General features: G+C 45.6%; 1 protein-coding gene across 1 annotated transcript in view; it reads left to right on the top strand.

Annotated features, from left to right (window-relative positions):
- SETD1A (SET domain containing 1A, histone lysine methyltransferase) overlaps nucleotides 1-23990 on the top strand; it is a 960878-nt gene that overhangs the window by 213751 nt on the left and 723137 nt on the right. Inside the window, exon 7 of the mRNA XM_086932054.1 lies at nucleotides 1545-1777. Within this exon, the coding sequence (XP_086788180.1) occupies nucleotides 1545-1777 (233 nt within the window). The remainder of the gene's footprint in view (nucleotides 1-1544; nucleotides 1778-23990) is intronic.

Here is a 23990-nt window from a genome sequence, read left to right as displayed (position 1 = left end):
ACTTCGGGATTCTTCGGGAAGTAGGCGCAATAGCAAAAATGCAGGATGTCCAGGAGTTCGTTCCCACGTCTCTCGTGTGCGCCACAGGTCTCCGCTTTACTGGGCGCGCAGGTCAGCGTCAGATGTCTGGAAGTCTGTGTCCTGTGTCGCAAATTCTTCGGGATCTGGCGGGAGCCTCGAAAATGCAGACCGGCAAAGATGCTGTTGGTGCTTGTTTGGACAGGATGGTCACTCCTTGACCACAAGGGAGATTTCTTCAGTCTTCCCGTCGAAATGGAATGTCGAAGGTCCAGGAATTATGTATCAGAGTTTCGTCCATGGTAATCTAAAGTCCTAGGGTCTGGGGTTCTATACTTATAGCAAGTTTAGGGGTTGGACTAACTCTAAGGTCCTTCCTATGGGTGGACTTGGGGAGGGGGTGGTTACACCGCTTCGTCCAGTTTCGGGCCAGAGCTGGGGTTGAGCGCCCCAGCAACCGGTTTGAACTGGGAAATGCATGGAGCACCTTGTATGCACCAGGCAGTGTCTGAAAAGCATTCACTGAATGCAACCCACCCTGCCCCAATACACTAAAGCCTGTCTGGGGAGGTGCTGGCACCTTCCTGGACAGGATACCTATGTACAGGCCTCCCCTGCCAGAGTTTTGTCCAGCAGCAGGAGGGCAGACTTGTGTCTGTGGCAGCAGCATCCATTTCATGATGCTGGGGCTCTGTTTAACTTTAACCGGGTTTACCAGTAGCTACATGTCTTCTCCCTCTAGAATGGTGGAATGCTACCCTGGCTGCCAGGACTGGCTGGGTTGGGGGGGGGGGATAGTATTCCAAAGTGATTGACACCTTACACGACATGTTTTGATAAAGCCAAACCAAAGTTAGCATTAACCACAAGGATTATAATGCACTTAAAAGTATATGGTATGGCTATATCATAGAACAGCTATAAGGAGATGGTCCCGAAAACTGCAGAGGGGCTCAGCTCATGCTAGGGCACCCTTTCACACAAAACCAAGCACTCTGCCTCCAGGATTGTCAAGGCCTGCCATAGGAGTGACTTATAGGTTACTATGTGTCTATATATAAGTTAGATATAGATATACTATATCTAAGTAAGGGGTGATTACACCACCTTACCCAGGCTGTAAGTACAGAGCTGTGGTGTCAGTTTGGAAGGCTACCCAGGGGTGGCACAATACATGCTGCAGCCCCTGGTAGGCCTTGGTTGCACCTATGCCCTTGGTACCTAAGGTACCATATACAGGGGCTCACAAGGGTGACCCAGTAACCAATCTGGTATGTACCTAAAGTACATGGTATCAATTTAGAGAGGCTGTGGGCCTGATTAGAGGGCCACAGCCATACTAAAGTGGAAAAACCAGTGAAACACAGCAAAAAGTGGGGGTACCATAGGAAGCAGACCCTACTCTCCTACAGTTATCTTCTTGTTGCAGGGGTTTCCTAGAATTAAATGAATTTTGGGTCATGAGTGGTCATACTTCCTATGCATGCAGTTGTACTTTTCCCTGATTTCTCGTTTCCCTCTTGTAGACTGAGACCAGACGGCGCCTCTCGACTGACACCGCCTTCTCCGCCAGCTCGGTGCCTTCAACTCCTGGAAATGGCACCCCATCCTCCCAGGATACAGCTTTCTCCACTGGACGTCAGGATACCTCTTCCCCATATGGTCAGTTCACACCTGGGTCTACGCAGTCATCCCAGGGGACACCCTATACTCCTCGAGGAGGAACCCCATTTTCACAGGATTCAGCCTACTCCAGCAGGTGCTTACTTGGAAAAGTTTGTTCATCTTTCTTACACAACCATCATTTGTGTGTGACAAGTGGTAGACTTATTTTTCCATGAATTTATGCCACATGTAAAGACAGAAACCTTTTTTTTTAATTATGTCTTTACTGTGTAGATTATTTTGTTGTGTTTCAACCACCTCAACATGTAAAAGCGTTTCTCTTCCCTTAGAGGAGGCATTGCTAAGCCTTGTCTGCATGAGGACAATAGTTCAAAATGGTTCTTTTTCCATTGCAGCTCCTTATTCTTTGAACTATTCAAAACAAATGCTGGTATCCCTGAAAGCTTTTACATGCTGTAGGAATGGGGATTTACCCTTAAGTTTTTTTTTGGTCATAACGCAACCATAATCTCAGTATCAAGTTTAGGCCATTGTCCCCTCTCGTGCAAAAATAGTAGATTTAGGGTCAATATTTGTGTCCACATCCAAAGGTATAATGCATAACACATTGCATCTTTCCCTGGAATCAATATTGAATCTTTGAGGGTGCAGAAGTTGTCTGGGGGTGGGGGAAATGGTGCTCAAGAGGGGTAGGGAAAGGCAGTCATTAACTGTATTTTTTTGTTCATAATCATGCCCCTGTGACACCTCTTCCAACCACCTAGCTACCGCCCCCATATCGTGTCAAATTTCTTAGGGCAGCCTCAGTCTTTATATACTGCTTTTTCCAGGACTATGCATGAGTCCATACCTCTCTTCCAAACACGTACCGTAGGGGTTGTCGTGCCACCCCATTTTTGGCTTGTGTACCCAGTACCCACCATATACCTGAGGTTCATGAGTAATGTTTTTTAACTGGTGGCTTCCACATATTTTCATATCCCCACATGTATCTTCCTTTCTGATAGATACATCTGCCAGTGGATTCCTCACCTTGTGAATATCCCCCGTCAGCAACATTCGGAAATTGTTTTTTGCAGCTTCGCGCCAACGTGGTCGACGTCATAGAGGCACGGCATCGCACGCGACTCCGCTGACGTCACCGACACCATAATAGGCCCACACCGGCGTGATGACATCAGTTCCCTTTTTTCCGCGTCGTCGACGCTAACGGATGCGGGGAATCTCTGTAGCTGTTGGTAACTTTGTTACTGTTTTCTCGTTTTTCCTGCTTCTTTGTATCTCTAACGATGTCGACTAAGAAGACCGGGTTCAAGCCTTGTAGAGAGTGCAGCATAATGATTTCTATCACGGACCCGCACGAGGATTGTATCTGGTGCCTGAGTTCAGACCATGATTTCGACGGCTGCTCTTCGTATAAAAAATGAACCCGAAGGCGCTTCGTGAAAGAGAGACCAAGCTTCTGATGGCGAAGTTGAGAGGTGGTAAAGAAAAGAAGACTTCGCGATCATGTTCGAGAAGGTCGAAGTCGAGGGCGAGGTCGCGATCAAGATTCTGTACGGCGTCGCTTCGAAGTCTTCATCTGGTCATGCTTCGAAGTCGAAGAAGAAACATAAGAAACGAAGGCATGAGTCTCGACGTCACTCCGGTAAGAGTTCAGACTCGAGACCGAAGTCGCCTAGGAGGAAGCATGGAAAGGATGTTATCTCTCCATCACCGGAAGTCTTGAATCCAGAAGGTGAGGCTTCGCCTTTGGAGTCGCGGGCTAATTCACCGACTCCGGCTCCGAATCTTTCTACGGCGCCGACCCCGGCTCAAGAGGATGAAGAGGTCCCTTTGAATGAGGGTTCGGTACCTGTGGAAGAAGAGGCGATTCCGGATCTTCTAAAGGGTCAGTCTGAGGGTTCTTTCCTTCCTTTCCCGGCTCCAGGTCAGGACCCTTCTGCATTCTTGAATGCTATGTATGGTGTCTATTCCAGAGCATGGTACCCCTCTGGTGCACCTTTGGGTCCTATGGGTCCTCTGGCTTTTAATTTAGGAGTTCCTCACTCCTATGCTCCAGCTCCCTTTATGCCTTTTATTCCGGCTCCAATGCCGCCTTGGCAATGCCCGGCGCCGCCGAGGTCGTCGACGCCGATACCGACGTCGCCTGCCCCGAGTCGACCTCGAGAACAGCGCCCTGGGACTACGGATTCCATCCCGACGTCGATTCCGGCGCCGTCATAGTCGTTTACGGATCCATCGGCGCGGCTGTTGAAGGAGAGATCCAGGAGGGATGCTCAGCAACTCTTGGAAGAACAAAGATATAGGGAGGCTGAGGCTGAGATGGAGGAAGGTGAGCTTCAGGATGATTGTTTTGAAGATCTAGGAGAAGCAAGTGGTCTCAAACTTTCTCCTGAATGGGAGCTGCCATCTGTCTCTGATGCCCCTTCAAAGGATGTTAAGCCATGCCACATGGTCATGAGGAAGGCTGCAGAACTTTTAAATTTGACTCTGCCTACGGTGGAATTTAAATCTAATCTCTTGACTGAGGTTCTCCATTCCCCAAGTTCTGTGACTGAGCCGTTGCTTCCTTTTAATGAGGCTTTAACTGAGCCTATTTTGGAGGTTTGGAACAAGCCTCTGACAGCTCCTGCAGTGTCTAAAAGTGTTGCAAGGAGGTTTAGAGTTGCACCTGGGGACCCTGAATTTTTAACCACGCATCCTTTGCCTGAAAGTCTGGTTATTCAGGCAGCCTGTTCTAAAAAGACTGTGGGTGCTTTCCCTCAAGTACCTGGGGAGAAGGAAGCCAAGAAACAGGATCAGACTGCAAAGAAGTCCTTTTCTTTAGCAAGTATGGCATTAAAGTCAACCAATGCCACTTGTCTTATGGGAAGATACATTCATGCCCTAATGGATTCGTTGCATCTGTTGGCTCCTAAAATCCCTGATGACAGCAAGAAGGATTTTTAGGAGGTGCTGTCTGATGCACAGGCGGCTACACGGCAGGTGATCCAGAGTGGGCTGGACACTGTTGATTTGGTTGCTCGCATCATGGGAACCGCTGTTGCCTCTAGGAGATCTGCCTGGCTGAAGTCATCAGACTTTTCGGCGGATGTTCAGGCTGCATTAATGGATCTACCTTTTGATGGTGTTGGACTTTTTTGGAAAAAAGCTGACGCAGCTTTAGAAAGATTTAAGGACAGTAGGGCTACTGCCAAATCTTTGGGGCTGCAGTCCAGAGGTTCTTCTACCAAAAGGTATAGAGGGTTTGGACGCTCTTCTTTTCGTCCCTACAGGCAAGGCCAACAGCAGCAGCAGCAGCAGCAAAATCCCCTGTACAAGTCTTACAGGGGTAAGAAAATAGCTCGTCCTCGGACGTCAAGCCTCTTCCTCCTTCACCTCTTCCAACCTCCCAGCCACAGAAAAGCAGCCCTAGATCCCCCATTCAGGATCATGCGGGTCCAGTAGGGGATCGGCTTACCTATTTTCTACAGCATTGGGAATCGGTTACATCAGATCTTTGGGTTCTCAATCTCGTAGAAAATGGGTATGCTCTTCCCTTTCGGGAATTCCCTCCAAATTACCTTCCTTGCCAAGGTTTTTGCACAGGGGAACACCTGTTACTCCTGCAGGAGGAAGTTCAGACACTGTTAAGGAAGGGTGCGATAGAGTTGGTTCCAGGGCAGGAAAGGGGTCAGGGATGCTACTCCCGGTATTTCCTGATACCCAAGAAGGATGGCAGGCTTTGTCCAATCCTGGATCTCAGGATCTTGAACCTTTACCTAAAACAGGAGAAGTTCAAGATGCTCACCCTTGCACAGGTTCTTCAGGCGTTGATGGAAGAAGACTGGATGGTGTCAATAGACTTGCAGGATGCATATTTTCACATCCCTATCCTGCGGTCGCACAGGAAGTCTCTCCATTTTTAAGTGGATTCACTGCACTATCAGTTTGTGGTCCTACCGTTTGGTCTTACTACTGCGCCTCGAGTTTTCACCAAGGTGATGGCTGTGGTGGCGGCCCATCTCAGAAGATCGGGGATAACTATATTTCCGAATCTGGACGTTTGGCTGATCAAAGCCGAATCTCCAGAGATAGTGCTCCATCATCTGCAAGAAACAACTCAGTTGTTACACAGGTTGGGTTTTTCGATAAATGTACCCAAATCTCACCTGGTGTCCTCCCAGCGCAACCTGTTCATAGGTGCGGTACTGGATACAACTGTGTGTCGTGCATTCCCTCCACCTCAAAGGATTCGCGACCTACAGGAGATGATTCCTTCATTTCACAATGGAGCGGTCGTTCCAGTCCTGAAGGTCCTTTGCCTGCTCGGTCTGATGGCTTCCTGCATTCTGTTGGTCAACCATGCACGCTGGCACATGAGGGCGCTCCAGTCGTGCCTCCGCAGGCAGTGGTATCAACACAACGGAGATCTCAGGGAAATCTGTGAGGATCCCCAGAGAAACTGCAGCGGATCTGACTTGGTGGGGAGTGGAAGGCAACCTATCTCAAGGGAATCCCTTTCAACTGCCTCCAGCTGTGGCCACAGTGATAACGGATGTAGCCACTCTAGGGTGGGGTGCTCATCTGGGGGATCTGGAGGTCAAGGGTCTTTGGTCTCCAGAGGAAAGGTTGCTTCACATCAACCTTCTGGAATTGCGGGTGATACGTTTGCCACTCAAGGCCTTCCTCCCTTCCCTTTGCGGTCGGTCGGTTCAAGTCCTAACGGACAACACCACCGCGATGTGGTATGTCAACAAACAGGGAGGAGTAGGGTCGCAGTGTCTCTGCAGAGAGGCTCTGCGTCTCTGGTCCTGGGTTCAGGACTATCAGATGTGTCTGTTGGCAAATCATCTGGCCGGAGTTCTGAACGTGTGTGCAGACAGTCTCAGTCGGCAGTTCTCAGCTGACCACGAGTGGAGGCTCCATCCGGAGGTAGTTAGTCACGTCTTTCGGACGTGGGGAACTCCTCAGGTGGACCTGTTGACCACTCGCGAGAATGCTCACTGCCCGTCGTTCTGCAGTCTCCAGTATCTTGCAGGGAGCTTTGGGGGGCGCGTTTCAGTTGAGTTGGGACTCACGGCTCCTTTATGCGTTTCCTCCCATACCCTTGATTCCTCGGGTTCTGAGGAAGATTCGCCAAGACCGGGCCCAAGTTATATTGGTCGCCCCGTATTGGCCAAGAAGGGTGTGGTACACAGATTTTCTCCACCTCTGCTCCTGCCCGCCGCTCCGTCTCCCTTTTTAGGGTAGATCTCCTCTCTAAGATGGAGGGGCAGGTTCTACACCCCCACCTCCAGACCTTACACCTTCATGCCTGGAGATCTATTCGTACAGATGGTCTAAATTTGTCTCTTGGTGTGGAGAGAAATCTGTTGACCCTTTAAAGGCTTGTTTGTCTGATATACTACAGTTTGCTCTTTCTTTGGCGCAGCAAGGGTTTGCTGTGGCTACAGTCAATGGCTATCTTTCGGCATTATCGGCATTTCTCTGTTTGCCGGATCAGCCGTCTCTTTTCAAATCTCCTGTGGTTTTAAGGTTTCTGTAGGGTCTCACTAATAAATTCCCTCCTACTCCCTTTATTGTGCCTCAATGGGACTTAAATCTTGTCTTAAACTACTTGATGGGTTCTCCCTTTGAACCCTTGCTTAAGTGTCCCATGAGACTTTTGTCTTTTAAGACGGTCTTCCTGGTCGCAATTACCTCGGCAAGGAGGGTAAGGGAGCTTCAAGCTCTTAGTTCAAAGCCCCCCATTCTTGACCATTCATGCTGAACGAATGGTTCTTAGGACCAGGGCTGCTTTTCTGCCTAAGGTGGTGACTCCTTTCCATCTAGGACAGTCTATTACCCTTCCTACCTTCTATCCTCCCCCTCACCCTTCCAAGGAGGAGGAGAGACTACACCATCTGGACCCTAAGAGGGCGGTGAGCTTTTATCTCGATAGGATTAAAGACTATCGTGTGAATGACCAGCTTTTTGTTGGGTTTGCTGGCAGCAAGAAAGGAAGAGCGGTGCACAAGCGCACCCTTTCAAGATGGATTATTCTATGCATCAAGATCTGCTACTCCTTGGCGGGTAAGGACCCTCTAGAGGGTATAAGACCTCACTGTACTAGAGCAAAGTCATCAAAATCTGCTTTGTCTACGGGTGTTCCTGTTGAGGACATTTGTAGGGCGGCTACTTGGGCCTCCCTCCACACTTTTGCAAAGCATTACTGCTTGGGTGCTGAGGTGAGAAGGGACGGCCACTTTGCGTGATCTGTCCTCCAGGATTTTCTGGTATAGGAGAGTGGACACCCTCCTCCAGGAGTGGGGACTGCTGTGGGACTCTATTCACAAGGTGAGGAATCCACTGGCAGATGTATCTATCAGAAGAACAAGTTACTTACCTTCGGTAACGCTTTTTCTGGTAGATACAGTATCTGCCTGTGGATTCCTCACTGATTCACCCGCCTCCCCGTTGTCCACTCTTATATACCTGAGTTACTGTGTTGTAATGTATATATATGTTCGAGGCATGTGGGCTGCTGAATTCATATCTGTGCATAGATCGCCGCCTAGTGTTGGGTCCGGATGATTGCACCTTGTTGTCCTGGAAGAGACTTCGAAGTATCACTAGATAGGTGACTCCTCCCCTGGACTACAGTGCGCATGGGCATCTTCTCCATCCTTAGATTGTTTTTTTCCGCCATTCGGTTCGGATGTTATTCCTATACTCCAACTTCGGAATCGAAACAAAACTTTTCTAAACGCCAAAAGGCCTTCGACTTCGACAGTATTGTTCTCGCTCGGTACTTATTGACTCGATCGAACTTTCCATCTCGGACCGGTCGTCGACGCGGGCCATTGGGCCTTTTCGACGCCACGTGGGCCCGCTGTTGATGGAAAGGAGCCCGTTCAAAAGGTGCCCACAATGCCACTCCAAGTTCCCGCATACTGACAAACACTCAGTATGCAACAAGTGCCTATCACCAGACCATAGGGAAGAAAACTGCCCATGCCCAGCCTGTGCCCAATTCCGTTCGAAGAAAACCATCCGGATTAGACGGGCCGCTAGGCAAGAGATGCAGCGACAGGCTCCGGAACCAGACAACATCTTCGATGATGACCAAGAACTTCCAGAAGTGGCAGATTCGGACCTAGAGATCGTCACCGTCGAGGACCACTCGGACTCCGATGACGAAATCTCAGCAGGGCAAATCTTGAGTACACTGCCCCGACACCGATTACCCCTTTACCAAAGGCTCCGGGCGAGGCATCGCCTACAGGCCTTAGCCAAGATCCAAAGAAACATTCTGCAGCCCCGCCGTCCGGCTCGGCTCCGAAACCAAAGACTAAGCCTTCAGAGACCCCAGGGCAGAGTAACGTTATCCCTAAAAGAAGGTTCTAGAACCCAAAACGGTCATCGACCCGAAGGGCGTAGAACCGAAAAAGGCCGTACAGCCTAAGGGCGTCGACCCGAAAAAGGCCGTCGAGCCAAAAGGCGCCGAACCTAAGAAGGCCGTCGAGCCAAAAAGCGCCGAACCGAAGAAGGCCGTCGAGCCAAAGAAGGCCGCTGAACCAAAGGGCGCCGACCGGAAGGAGGCAGTCGAGCCAAAAAAGGCCGCGCTGCCGAAGGCAGTCGACCCGAAGAAGGTCGCCGACGCAAAGGGCGCCGTATCGAAGCCTGTGGTCCAGCCGGAGAAGGCTATCGAACCAAAGACAAGTGCTCCAAAAAGACAGGTCGATCCAAAAAAAGCCATCGACGCGACAAAAGACAGTCAACCAAAAAAGCCTGTCGAGCACAAGAAGAGTATCGACCCTAAAGACCCGGTCGATCCGCAATCACTCGTCGACCCGAACAAAGGGTCCGAGCCGAGAAAAAGCAATAAGGCACCGAAAGTCGTCGAACCAAAAGAGGTTATCGACCCGGAAGAAATAGTCGATCCACAACAGACTAAGCCAAAGAAGTCAAAGACACAGCAACGGACAGTGGAAGAAGAATTCTTCCATCCAGATCCATCAGACGACCAGGCAAAAATATATATAAACCCTGAGACTGGTAAAGTCACACTCCTACACAGAAAGAAGAGACCATTGGACACGGGCTCTCATTCCCCCATTCCTCTAAAGAAGAAGGACTTTGGGACTTCTCCCTCTAGACCCTTCATTCCTTTCTATCCCACTATACCTACTACGCCTTTTGCTCCTTACTCTCCTTCTCAGTCTGGGGACAATGAGGGCGACACAGGGGAAGATCCTCAATATGATTATAACTACCCAGAGGATCCTAACCCTCAAAATGAACCATGGGCAGAGCGAACTGATCCATATGACACGCATCCCATCCCTGAAGTCTCCTCATACCCAACAAAGCAGTCACCTACTGACGAAACCATTGTCTTCAACCAGCTAATTGATAAAGCAGCGCATTAACACAACGTAGATATGCACAATGACCCTATAGAAGAAGACTTTTTATTTGACACCTTACCTACTTCTGAGAAAAATGTCAGGACCCTTCCTATGCTAAAGGGGGTATTAAAACACGCGCCTGATATATTTAAACATACAGCCCGGGCACGCGTAATCAATCCCAGGATTGAAAAGAAATATAGAGCAGCCCCTACAGACCCTTCTTATATCAGGTCAGTTACCATTAGACTCACTGGTAGTGGCTAATGCACGCAAAAGGGCCAACTCACAGACAACAGGAGAGGCTCCTCCTCCTGATAAAGAGTCCAAAATACTAGAGGCCTTGGGTAAAAGGGTAGCATCACAGGCCTCCAATTCATGGAGAATTGCAAATACATAAGCTCTACTAGCTCGTTATGACAGAGCACACTATGACCAGCTTGAAGCCTTGATGCAACACCTACCTCAGCCTTTCAAAGCCCAAGCCAATGACCTCATACAGGAGGGAAAATTTATTACAAACTCCTCCATCAAATGTGCGCTTGACACAGCTGACACTGCAGCCAGGTCCATTCACACTAGCGTTTTACTACGACGACATGCATGGCTGCGTATTTCGGGCTTTAAGAACGAGGTGCAGTCCACCATTCTTTACCAACCAGTCAATAAAGACTTCCTTTTTGGCCCTGCAGTCGACACCATTTTAGACAAAATGAAAAAGGATACAGAAACTGCAAAATCAATGAGTGCATTGCAGTTTCAACAACACAGAGGTTCCTTTCGACGCTCCTCATACAGAGCAGCTACACGGGGCAATACTTCACAGACATCATCTTCATACTAAGCCCTGAACTAGTCATGTCGGGATTGTTGGACCTACAAGGTAAGGGCTTGGATGATAAAACAGCATTTATTTTCTATGCTATATTGTTGGCCCGGAGAGAGATATGCAGAAACTGGGTCTCGACAGACCCTTCAACAGAGTTGAGTTGGTTAAGAGCGTTGAGTGCTATTGCTAGGTTGGATATTGTGGATCGGCAGAAGAAGAGATAACATTTTTGGACTCCTTTTCTGTTATTTTTTGGGTGTAGGGCAGATTTGTAATGGTAAAGGTTAAGGTGTTTCTGAAGTCCTATGATGAAGCTTTCTCAGATCTCGGCGGGTAAAAGTCTCGTGGAAGACCGGTAAAGGTGGTATACTTCCTCCTAAGAGATAAGAAAACCCCTCATATGAGATAAGTTGCCCTAGGGCGGTACCGCGAAATTCAGGGGCGAAGAGATGGCAAATGAGGACCCAAACAAAAAAAAACAGAGGTTCCTTTCGACGCTCCTCATACAGAGCAGCTACACTGGGCAATACTTCAGACATCATCTACATACAAAGGCATCACCCAAGGTTCCTTTAACAAGAACTCCAACAGAGGAGGTTAAAGGGGCAACAATAACAAGGGGAGAGGGCGTGGAGGCAAGAACACCAGAGCCTCCACTGCCACTAAACAATGACTTCATCACGCTACCTCCAGACCACCCAACACCGGTCGGCCCTCACTCTATCTATTGCCCTCACTCTATCGATCTCCCTCCCTCTATCTATCTATCGCACTCACTCTATCTATCGCACTCACTCTATCTATTTATTGCACTCACTCTATCTATCGCATCACCATAGCATGACTCAGCACCATCACTCAGGGGCACCACACCATCACTCAGGGGCACCACAACATCACTGCGCTACCACAGCATCACTGAAGCCACAGCATCACTCGTCGCCACCACAGCATCACTCAGCGCCACAACAGCATCAATCTGTGCAACCATTCAACAACAACTGGTTCAAATATGTTCTCTCAATGTTTCAAGCTTTATTATAAATGTCACAAAAAGATGTTAATATTTCACTTCTGTTCTTGGATTTTCGCCACAATAAAATACACTGAACATAATCTTCACAAAAGTTATTTACAAAAGTTTAAGCTATTGCCATTATAAATTACAATAACTTTTATTTATGTATTATTTAAAAAATTAAAAGCTATTAAGTGTAATAGCAATACATCTAAGTCACGTACATACAACACGTATTGCATTACAAATGCTATAGGTGTCACATTTGCGAAAGTTATAACTATTGGCATTGTAAATGACAGAGCTATCAATTTCGCTATTTTTAAAACCAACACATAAATAAAAAAATTGTCATTTACAATACCAATAGTTCAAACTTTCCTAATGCGATACCTATTGCATTGCAAATGCTTGTTTGTCGTAGTTTCCGGTTGTGTTCTTTCTATGGCATGCGCAATGAAAACTATTAAAAGCAATTCACTTTCCCGGCAGCATGTTTATAAAAATCACAGTCCACTATTAAACGCTGCACTTACAAACGTGTTTTTTAAAATAGTTCCAACGCACATAAAAAGTTTGCTGTCACATAACTTGTGCCACTGCTTTGGTTTTACGTCTCCTATTATGCACCGTGAGTCCCTTCAAAATATGCGAGCATGAAACCAATATCTCCCTGATCATTACAAAAAAGGGAACACAAATTGTTACTGATAGATAACTAATTTCTAATAATTCCTTCAAATGTGCCCTAGATTTATCGGTCACAGCTGTCAACGGTAGAAACATCAATTTGATTGTATGGTTTCCTTTCAATCAGAATGGTTTGAGTCTCTGTTGCGTCCATAAAGAGAATTGCTAAATTTGGGGCATTTTGCAATTGCCTTTATGAACTCAATAGAGATTCAAACCATTCTGGCTGAAAGGAACCCATACATTGACAACTTATTACTGTGGAAGAGAGATATATAGATATCTTCATGATTTGGAAGGGTGATGAGAACACCTTAACCACATTTATCACTTTGCTCAACACAAATTATAAAGGACTTGCATTTACATTCCAATCCAATAGCAAACACATTTTCTTTCTAGACTTACTGATAAACGACAATGATGGGCAGCTGTACACTACCCTATTCTGCATACCCACTGAACGAAACACATTACTAGCATACTCAAGCTTTCATCCCAAAGCACTGAGAGACTCACTTTCATACTCGCAATTTCTTAGGATACTTAGAAATTGCTTTTTCAAAGAGGATTTTTGCAAAGAAGCAGAGGTGCTCAAGGCCCCTGGCCAGAGTTTACCCACGCAAAACTTATCACAAAACCCATTAAGAGGACATGGTACAATCCACGTGAGTTACTACATTCCCCTAACACTAAAAAAACCTCAAACAAAATGGTATGCATGACCACTTTTTCACCAAGTTCTAATGAACTCAAAAAAACTATCAAACCTCATTGGCATACATTAAATACTGATGAATTATCCTTTGAACGCTCACTTTTAGCCTTTTAGAAAAGCAAGAACATAAAAGAGCACTTAGTTAGGGCATGGCTTCCTCCTACTTAGTCATATTTAACATTGTACGACCTGTGGGGATCCACACCTTTGGTTGAACATTACAAATGCGGAGAATGCAGTGTGTGTTAATACACAATTAGAACAAGAGTTTGTTCACAACAATGTGTGAAATGTTTTAACTGAATTTTTTTAACTGCAATACCCAGAATGTTATTTATGTTATTGTGTCCTTGCAAAAAGGGTTTTTGTAGGGCAAATCACACAAAAAATACACATCCGAATTTACCAATACAGGAGTCGATTAAGATGCAAGATGGCAAATGCCCCACTGGTGAAGCATTCTCAAAGGTGTGGACATAATGAAAATGACAATAAATGTCAAGTCGTGGAATTCGTAAAGGCCCTTCAACAAAACTGAACTGAAATGGATTCTGAAGATGGATAGTTTTCAAAAAGGACTAAAGCAGATGGAAGACTGATCTACGCTTGTGTGGTCATAATCATATAACTGCATTACTGGCTGAATGCCCTAAATGACCTTGGCACACATTCATAGAATATGATTTTGTAAGCATTATGTCAATTTGATTAATTTTTATTACAATAGGATTATTTGCTCACCTGTGGAGATTATGACGACAAGAGAATGACTTCATTTAACAATATATTTAATATGATATTCATAATAATAGGACCCCCATTTTGTATTCTCACTATTCAATTGATTGTTTCTCAATAAGGTCTATCGATAATAAGAGCCCTTCAAAGAGTGCCGCTGTCTTCTCAAAAACATTTACTATTCCTATTTGAACCAGTCCTATTTTTACTTCCTCTGTTTGTAAACATGCTCTGCTTTCCATTTTGAGCTTGTCCTATTTCTACTCCCTCTGTAAGCATGCTCGGCTTTGCACATTGCTGTCGGGTCAGCATGACACACATACTTTTTTTTTTTCGGGACCACTTCCCTATTAAGGTAGGACCCACCATCCGCACTGATAATTTATTTCTCTTTTACCGAAAAGATGCTCTCCATAATCGGAGGAGATATTTTTTACACATTGCTGTCATGCTAGATTTGTTTATGTAATTCTTCTCTGGACAGGCATTGATTCCCACTTGTGGTTTACTTTTGCATCGTATTTAAAACGCGTGTAAATAGAAGCAGCACTAGTAAGGGTCTTCGGAATTATTACTATACTAGTCTCTTACACCAGAATATACATTATACTCACTCAATTCCTTTATTTTAGAAATTTATCGTATTGTTATATGGGTGTTTATTTGTATTTCTCCCAAATCCGACACTAATTTTGGATACAACAGTACACTGCCTTGTAGGTATATCTACCCTTATATTTATCAATTCTTCACATGTGCAGGGGACTGCAGTCACACTCTTACCAGTCACCTTGACGCTATGGATTGATCCGTACATATCTAGTAATCCATTTGTTGCCAGGGCGCAAGATAGCATTTTGCCCCAGTCTCACTGTTCATGCAGGATTGTTTTTTGGTCCTTTGCTTCCATTACTTCAAGAGAGCTTTTCGCAGTGCACATCTCTCGAATTTCACGGCCCTAATATACATATTTTAAAAATTAAAATGGTTTCTTCGTTCCCCTAATTCTCATTCCCATGCTTTCCTTTTCTCTCCCTGTTTATTTTAGGTGCTTCATCTTCGTATGATACTCATGAAAATACACTAATTGCTTTGAAAAAGCCTGTTTGCTTAATTTCAGATTGTTGAAAAATCAGGCGCTTCATGTATAGATCAATTGATACTGCCAGGCAACTAATCCTCAGTCCTGATGATAATCCCATATTTTTACGGGATCAAAACGTCGTCGATATACACTTTGACCTGTTACATTATTCTTTGTAGTATTTTTGTTTTCGGTGCAGTAGTGTTTTGCTTGTAATAAGAAGTCACCTATAGGTGTTATATTAATGTTGGTCACTGTTTACTTGCCTGTATATGTCTATATATTTTTTGTTATCAGTTTTTAACTCTTGGTTTTCTGTGCATCATTGTTTTTTGCTCATTGTTTGTTTCAGTTCATTGTTTGTTTGCTCTCTTGATCTTTGGTTTTAAAAATTATTCCGGTTGGGGTAATTCAAATTTTTGTTCGAATTGTAGTAATAAAATTGAAAACTCTGCTCATTGAATCTGTTTATGGAACTGATTTTTGTATCCAGAAGAACTGTATTCAATGTTTTGTTAAGAGGCTGCTTTCTCTAGAATTACTAAAGTACCCTTGGTCCCTTACTATCTTTGCATTTCCCTTGTGTTCATATACCAAAGGCATAAACACCTGCATATTACTACGTAGGCATGCATGGCTGCTTGGGTCTGGATTTAAACCAGCGGTACAACTAACTTTACTAAATGTACCATTTGACAAGGAACATCTATTTGGTTCCCAGATGTACTAACCATTAGAAAAAATGAAAAAGATAATGAAGTATCCAAATCAATGGGGGCTTACAAACCTCCAATACTCGTGGCTCCTATCTGTGTCCCACTTATAAGCAAGGCACCAAAACTACATCTTCCGATGCCTCTACATCATCCTACAGTAAACAAAAAAAATCAAGTTTCCCCTTTTAGAGGATACTTTAGGGGTTCATTCAGAGGGAACTTGGTAGAGGTGCCTCTACACGCCCACACCCTCCACCTCAAAGAAATGACTCCCTTCTCATTCCATTCCCCTGCCCATTTAACACCAGTATGGGGTAGACTACAACAATTTTTAAAAAATTTGGAAAACAGTAACATAAGATCAGTGGGTGTTGGACATTAGCCAACATGGTTATTGTCTGGAGCTGATTACCACAACTCCAATCATTCCACCTTGCAGACACAATCTTTCTCTAGAGCATCAGCACCTCCTAAAACAGGAATTTGAAGATCTCTTGCTAAAGGTAACCATAAAACCAGTATCTAGGCGCACAGGAGTATACTCCCTATACATTCTCATTCCAAAAAAGAATCATTACGGCCCATATTAGACCTCAAGCCTTTAAATCATTATGTACTATTACAACACTTCCATATGGTGACTCTTCAGGGTTTGATTCCATTTCGTCAGTAAGGTGACTTTGTTAGCACTAGACTGTAAGGACGCTTACTTCCATATTCCCGTTAATCCATCTCATCGCAAATACCTTGAATTTGTTAAAGCAGGAAAACATTTCCAATTCTAAGTGCTCCCATTCGGAGTCACAACTACTCGTCTGTTCACCAAGTGCCTAGCGCTCAACTGCGGAGACAAAACATTCATGTCTTCCAATATTGCGATGACTGGCTCATAAAAAACAACACGCTTCTCCTGTGTCAAATGCAGACTCAAACCATTCTAAAACTTCTTAATTAATTGGGATTCACAATAAACATACACAAATCACATCTTCAACAATTGCAGGTTCAACCATACTTGGGGGTCATACTAAACACAGTTTGATTTAGCCTACCCATAGCTCACCAGAATCCAAAATATTCAAATGGTGTTGCACAAACCTACCCACATCTCACCAGAATATAAAAATATTCAACTTGTGTTGCACAAATTCCAGCCCAATCAAAGCATAACCTGTCCAGCCTGAAATCTGGCTCTCCATTGGACCCCTGTCCTGCCAAGTGTCTTGCGACCCTGGCACCTGCCCTAAACCCGATCATCAACCCTATCATCAATGCATCTTTGAACTCGGGCAAGGTCCCTTTATCGTGGAAACAGGCCCTAGTTCTGCCCCTTATTAAAAAACCGAATGCAGATGCTAAACTTCACTCTAACTACAGGCCAATCTCGTTGCTTCCTGCCCTGGCCAAAATTACGGAAAAACATGTTCATACCACCCTCACCAACTTCCTAGAAGAAAACTCCTTATTACATCAGTCTAAGTCCGGGTTTAGATCTAACCTGAGCACTGAAACCGCCCTACTTGAGGTAACCGAGGCTGTGAAGGAGACTCTCGACAGGGGTGGAAAATCCCCTGCTTATCATGCTAGATCTGTCGGCGGCCTTCGACACCGTTCCCCACGACCTTCTCCTAACAAGACTCTGGGAGATTGGCCTGCGGGGAACGGTGTTCGCTTGGTTTCAGTCTTTTTTGGCCGACCGGAGACAAACGATCTGGGCCCCCCCTTTCTCCGCCCTGATGCCGCAGCTTGAGGTGGGGGTCCCGCAGGGCTCCATCCTCAGTCCCTCCCTTTTTAACATCTTCCTTACACCTCTGGCGGCACGGGTGGAGGAGCTAGGGGCCCAGATCATATCCTATGCGGATGATACACAGCTCCTGTTCACTTGTGACCGGGGCTGTGACTTTGACGGAGCAGCTATCTGGAAGTGTCTGGAGTTTGTGTTTGATTGGTTCGGGAAAAGCGGCCTCAAATGCAACTCCGACAAATCCGAGATATTGTTCTTTGGTTGCCCGGCAGACCTGAGATGGAAGCAATGGTGGCCGTCGGCCATGTTCCCCCCTGCTAGTGTCTCGGTTACAGCAAAGAATCTGGGCATAATGGTTGATAACACTTTCCTTTAAAGCCCAGGTTGCTGGTCTGACCGGGAAGTGCTTTGCCATCTTAAGGATGTTGCGTAAGTTTTTGCCATACCTATCTTTGGAGCACAAGAAGATCACAGTGCAAGCCCTGATAGGCTCTCGCTTAGACTACGCTAACATCCTTTACTTAGGTCTTCCTGAATATCTGCTGACTCGTCTGCAGATAGTTCAAAATTCAGCAGCCAGGGCAATTTTTGGTCTAACTAGAAGAGCCAGGGCCAGCAATCTCCTTGTCTCTCTGCACTGGCTGCCGAGTCGTAAGCGCATCTCCTTCAAGACCTTAACTACAGCTTTTAAGGCGCTTCACAATATCGGCGCTGGTTATTTGCAGAGAAGGGTCAACTTCTATCTTCCATCTAGATCTTTGAGGTCCGCTGCCCAGGCTAATGCCAACGTCCCAACAGTGAAACGTGCTCGCTGTGGAGGTCGTTCCTTTAGTTACCTCGCACCCCGTCTTTGGAACGCGCTTCCCCTGGCATTGCGGACATGCTCCAATCTTTCTGTCTTTAGAAAGGGACTTAAAACGTATCTTTTTGCCCTGTAATACTGTTGCGTTGTACTCTTTGCCGTTTTGGCAGTGTGTTAGTTGCTGGTATTTAGTGTGATGATCTTTAGCGCCGGGACGCTCCTTGGAGCAGCTGAGCGCTCTATAAAACAAACAGTAACATAACATAACAGTCAAAACGGTTATGCAACTTCTGGGTATGATGGCATCCAGCATTGCAGCACATGCTCTGCTGCACATGCGGCAGCTGCAAGCATGTTTAACACACTACTGAATCTAGTGGAGACAGCTGCACTCCTCGCTCTCTGCCGTGGTGGAACACACCAAATTTGTCCAAGGGGCAGCCTTTTCTTATTTGTGTTCCCCAGACATTCTCACAGCGGATGCATCCCTTACAGGATGGGGTGCTCACCTACATCATCTAACAGTCCAGGGTCTTTAGGAACCCAAACAGCAGGGTCTCAATATCAATTACCTCGAGCTACAATCTGTTTCCTTAGCATTAAAAACCTTTCTATGTCACATCACATGCAAAGTTTTCTTGAACCGCACAAACAGCATGACAATTGGTCCTATCTATAAAAACATGAGGAGGGGAGAGAACTCTGCAGTTGTCACGCCTATGTCGGCAATTTGGCGTTGGGCATTATGGCACAGCATTTACCTACTAGCAGAAAACCTTCCTGAAAGGGCAACCAGATTCCTGACCTCCTCTGTAGGATGCAGCAATAAATTCATGAATGGGAACTCTGCCCCCAAGTCCTTCTCCCATACCTTCACAGGTGCGGGTTTCCTCAGATAGACCTCTTCCCAACGGCAGAAAACGCAAAATGCCCAAACTTTGCCTCCAGGTTGCCATACCCTCAGTCCAAGGGCAATACTTTATGGATGAACTGGTCAGGGATATTTCTCTATGCTTTTCCACCTCTCCCTCCTTTACCATTTGTGGTTTATGAGCTCAGGCAAACGTATCTCACCCTTGTCCTGGTAACACCTACTTGGGCTCGCCGGCTATCAGTAGTTCTCCACAAGACGCTTCCTCTCCACCCAGAACTTCTCACTCAGAACCTTGGAGAAATTCAACACCCAAAGGAACTCAGCCTTGCTATTTGGCTCCTAAAATGATAAAAAATATTTAAATCTAAGATCAGAATGTATGACCATTTTTAAAGAAGTTCAGAGACCAACAACTAGAGCGTGGTATGCAGCAAAATGGAAACAGTTTTTTTTCTATTCTCATAACAAAAACAATAATCCACTTGACACAACTGTATAAAACATTGTCTGTTACCTTCTTCAATTACAGGCCCCTGGCCCTGCTTATACATCCATACGTGTACATTTAACTGCAATTGCAGCCTACTTGTAAAATAGGCAACAACTATCTCTGTTCAAAGTGCCAGTTATTAACCCCTTCGATGCTTATGACGGAACGGTTCCGTCATCAGCGTCGGTTGGGCTGTGCTGATGACGGAACCATTCCGTCACGACCACGCCCGTTTTTAGAACCTTCAGCACAGCGCGAAAATTCGCGCCTCGCTGAAGGTGTTAAGGTGTTTATGAAAGGCCTTAAAAAGTAATCCCGCCTAGAGTTCCACCATCACCTACTTGGAATCTATTGTACTTACTAGACTTATGGGTCCATCATTTGAACCATTGCACAAATGCTCCCTACAATTTTTATCTTGGAAGGTTGCCTTTCTAGTGGCTATAACCTCACTAAGACGTGCCATGAGCTCCAGGCTTTAACCTTGGAGGAACCTTTCTTCCAACTACATGAAGATAGGATGGTTTTTCAAACAAACCCAAAATTTCTTCCAAAGGTGGTTTCATCTTTTCACCTTCATTCAATCAATTGAACTACCTGGTTTATTTCCACAACAACATTCAGTTGCAGAACGGGCCCGTCATATGTCAGAAAAGCTCTTATGTATTATTTTAACCCAGCTAAACAGTTCCTTAAGACTGAACAGCTTTTTATTGCTTTTTCGCCCCCTCACACAAGAAAGCGCATATCAAAGATAGGCATTTTTATATGGATATTTAAATGCATTCAAATGTGCCAAAACTAAAAGAACTTTGCCCACACCACCTAGGGCACACACTACTCGTAAGATAGAATCTTTCATAGTTTTCCTGGGAAATATTCTAATAGCTGATATTTGCAAAGCAGCTACATGGTGTACAACGCAAACTTTCTCTAAACATTGTGTGGATGTTTTAGCGTGCCAGCAAGCCAATGTAGATCATGCAGTGCTACATACTCTCTTTCAAACAGCTGCAACACCTACAGGTTAGTCACCGCTATTTAGGAGGGACAGCTTTACAGTCTATTCTAAGCATGTATAACTAAAGCAACACAAGCTTTGAACGGATTATGTCATTTGCCCTGTAAGCATCTGTTTGGGGCATGTAGTGCTGTAGAATCTCATGTGTCCTCCTCTTCCATGGATACCTGGGACCATTGCAGTCTGTTTACATTACCCTACTTGCATTGAAATCTCTTTACTGACACTTTTACTTCATTCTCACCCGCATGTGGGAAAATAATCTCAAAGTGAAGCTGATGCCCATGTGCATTATCACCGAGTCGAGGAATCACTTTACCTCCTATCCGAAACACTTGTTATAAGAAAAGCAACTTGCACACATCTGGACTCAACACTAGATAACGGAAGTATGCTAACCATGTAAATCTACAGCACTCCATGCCACGAATAGGTTCTTATCTGTTACGTGACATAATCCTTATTGGTCTCTAGAAATGGGTCCTGTTCCTATCCCATACGTGCTAGAAGCCTTGGTGTTATGATAGGTTTCAACCTCTCCGTGAAAAAGCATATTTGGCCTGTGGTTTTGAAATGCATTTACAGGCTGAAATTTATTAGGAATTTAGTTCTTTTCCTACCTCAGGAAGCTCTCAAAATGACAACAGCCTTTATCTCTCCAGACTTGATTATGATAGTTTCATCTATCTAGGCTGCACTAACAACATGGTCCACAGATTAGAAGTGATTGAAAACGAGGCTGCTAGTTTAATGTATAACTTTCTAGAAACGTCCATGTCCCCTCGCTGCTGAAGCAACTTCAATGGCTATCGGCAAAACAAAGAATTCATTTTAAATCTTGTTGGCTAATGTTTAAGGCTTCAAAACGGAATGTACCCCTCTTTTTGTAGCCAGAAGGTTTAAGTACATCCACTGACTATCTGATTATACCTAGATACCAAAGAAAAGGTATGGCCGGTTTTCAGTGCAAGCACCACTTGCATGGAATTAACTTCTGGAACATTTGCGCCAGGAAACCGATCTTAGGATAATCAGGAAAAATCTGATGACATGGTTATTTAAACAAGCTTATCATGTTAACATTCTTCTCTACTTCAAATCCTATAGCCTTTTCCAATTCTTACTTAGAGCAGAGAAACCTTTGTTGAATGTGCGCTTTATTAGTATTGCTTAACATTACACAACATAACAGAGTCAAGAAAAATGTATGTCAACCTGCAGGGGTGCCGCTTATACGTGCAGCTCTGAAGTCCCATCTGGAGCGGAATAGTCAATGCGGAGCCACACAGGCCAATTAGCGGCGCAACGTAACAATGCGGTTTAAATCTTTTGGATGCAGTGCGGCACCTTCTGTTCTAAGGTTGAGGAATATGCGGCTAGAGTGTCCTCCAGAAAGAGCATTATCATGTTAAATGGAATGCATGTAAACGTATTCAGTATGATACCAGAAGGTTCAATATACATATAGTGGCCTGAGTTCAAATGATTTATTGGCGGGGAGTAGAGAACGTTACAGTGACCAATGGTGTAGCAGAACACAATAATAATAATAATAATCCACATTTATAAAGCGCAAACAATCACCCGTAAGGGTCTCTAGGCACTGGGGGCCGTTGGGAAGATTAAGCAAGCTATTGCCCAGAGTCACATGGTGCTAGGCTAACCTGCCGCCGGAGCCGGGGATCGAACCGTGATCCCCAGATTCCAGCGTCAGTCGCCCTGGCCGCGGCGTCACACCTCTCTCTGCACATCCATATTCCTGTTAAAATTTGAAAGACTCGATGGTTAGAGAACAGATGAGGAATTGTAAAAATTATCACTTTTGGGTAGGTTCATGGGGACCTGTGACCTCTGACCCACACTGAAGTTGGTTCTAGACATTTCTAGCAGATCTGGTTTGAGAATCAGATTAAACCAAGGGCCCTGAAAACTTCTTATTGCTTATTTGATCCTTGGTCTAAGCCTCACACCTCATGGAGAGGAAGGGAATATGCTATCCTTTTCAATGTCCTAGAAATGTATTTAGAACAGATTTTGCATTATCCGAATCTACCTGATATACAGGAGCCACAGACTTCTAGACCTGGACAAAACACTCATGTCAGTTTCATTTTACAAGATGATTTGACCAGTGTCCTAACTCTGTCTACCCAGACACTGATCGGTAGACTGGTCCGATACTGATGTATCTCTGGATGGTGACAGGAATGGACCTAAATTAACTATTTGTTTTTGCTGGTGATAATGATGCTTCCAGTTCGAGGCATGTGGGCTGCTGAATTCATATCTGTGCATAGATCGCCGCCTAGTGTTGGGTCCGGATGATTGCACATTGTTGTCCTGGAAGAGGCTTCGAAGTATCACGAGATAGGTGGCTCCTCCCCTGGACTACAGTGCGCATGGGCATCGACTCCATCCTCAGATTGTTTTTTACCGCCATTGGGTTCGGATGTCTTGGGTTCCCTCTAGTCGGAATCGATAAAAACTTTCTTGAGACCAAAAGGTCTTTAGTCTATTACGTCGGTATAGTCTTGCGTTCGGTCTTAGTTCTCCAGCTCGGTTCCGAGCCGGATTCTCTACACCCGCGTGCTCTCGGCGCGGAAGGCCCAGTCGACGCTCAAGACCTATCGACCTTCCATCATAGACCGAAGTCCATTCAAGAGATGTCCCGTCTGCAACTCGAAGTATCCCCACATCGACGTCCACCCGGTGTGTAACCAGTGTCTGTCGCCGGACCACGATGAAGCCAAGTGTATGGCTTGTTCCCGCTTCAGGTCCAAGAAGACGCTTAAGCTTCGACGCGCTGCGCGCCAGGAGGCCCAGCATTCTGCACCGGCGCCTGTGGACATCTTCGATGCAGGGGATGTCGAGGACAAATCTATCCAGGACATTACTGAGTCGAATCCCGCGTCGGACATCGACTACGACTATGACGCGGATGCAGAGATGCTCGAGGCCGAAGAAGTCGTCGACGAGGTAGGAGACGACGACGGGGCCCTTGGGGCCATGGAGAATAGCTCGGATGAGGAGCTTCCTCAAACTGACTCTGGGGCCGTGCCTATTCATGAGGCTCAGGTCGAGGGATCGCCTTCGGGCCTTACCCAAGATCTCACTATGGGTTCTACGGCCCCGCCTTCGGGCTCGGCCACGGACATTGCTGCCGAGCCACTCCCTGGAAAATCGAAACCGAAACTGAAACCTACGGTCTCGACTCCAGACACTGCACAGGTGCCGTCCTCGAAACAGA

The sequence above is a fragment of the Lissotriton vulgaris genome, chromosome 7 (genome assembly GCF_964263255.1).
Source record: "Lissotriton vulgaris chromosome 7, aLisVul1.2, whole genome shotgun sequence".
Taxonomy (NCBI): Eukaryota; Metazoa; Chordata; class Amphibia; order Caudata; family Salamandridae; genus Lissotriton; species Lissotriton vulgaris.
The sequence above is the reverse complement of the archived record's forward strand: the minus strand, read 5'-3'. Positions and strand labels throughout refer to the sequence as shown.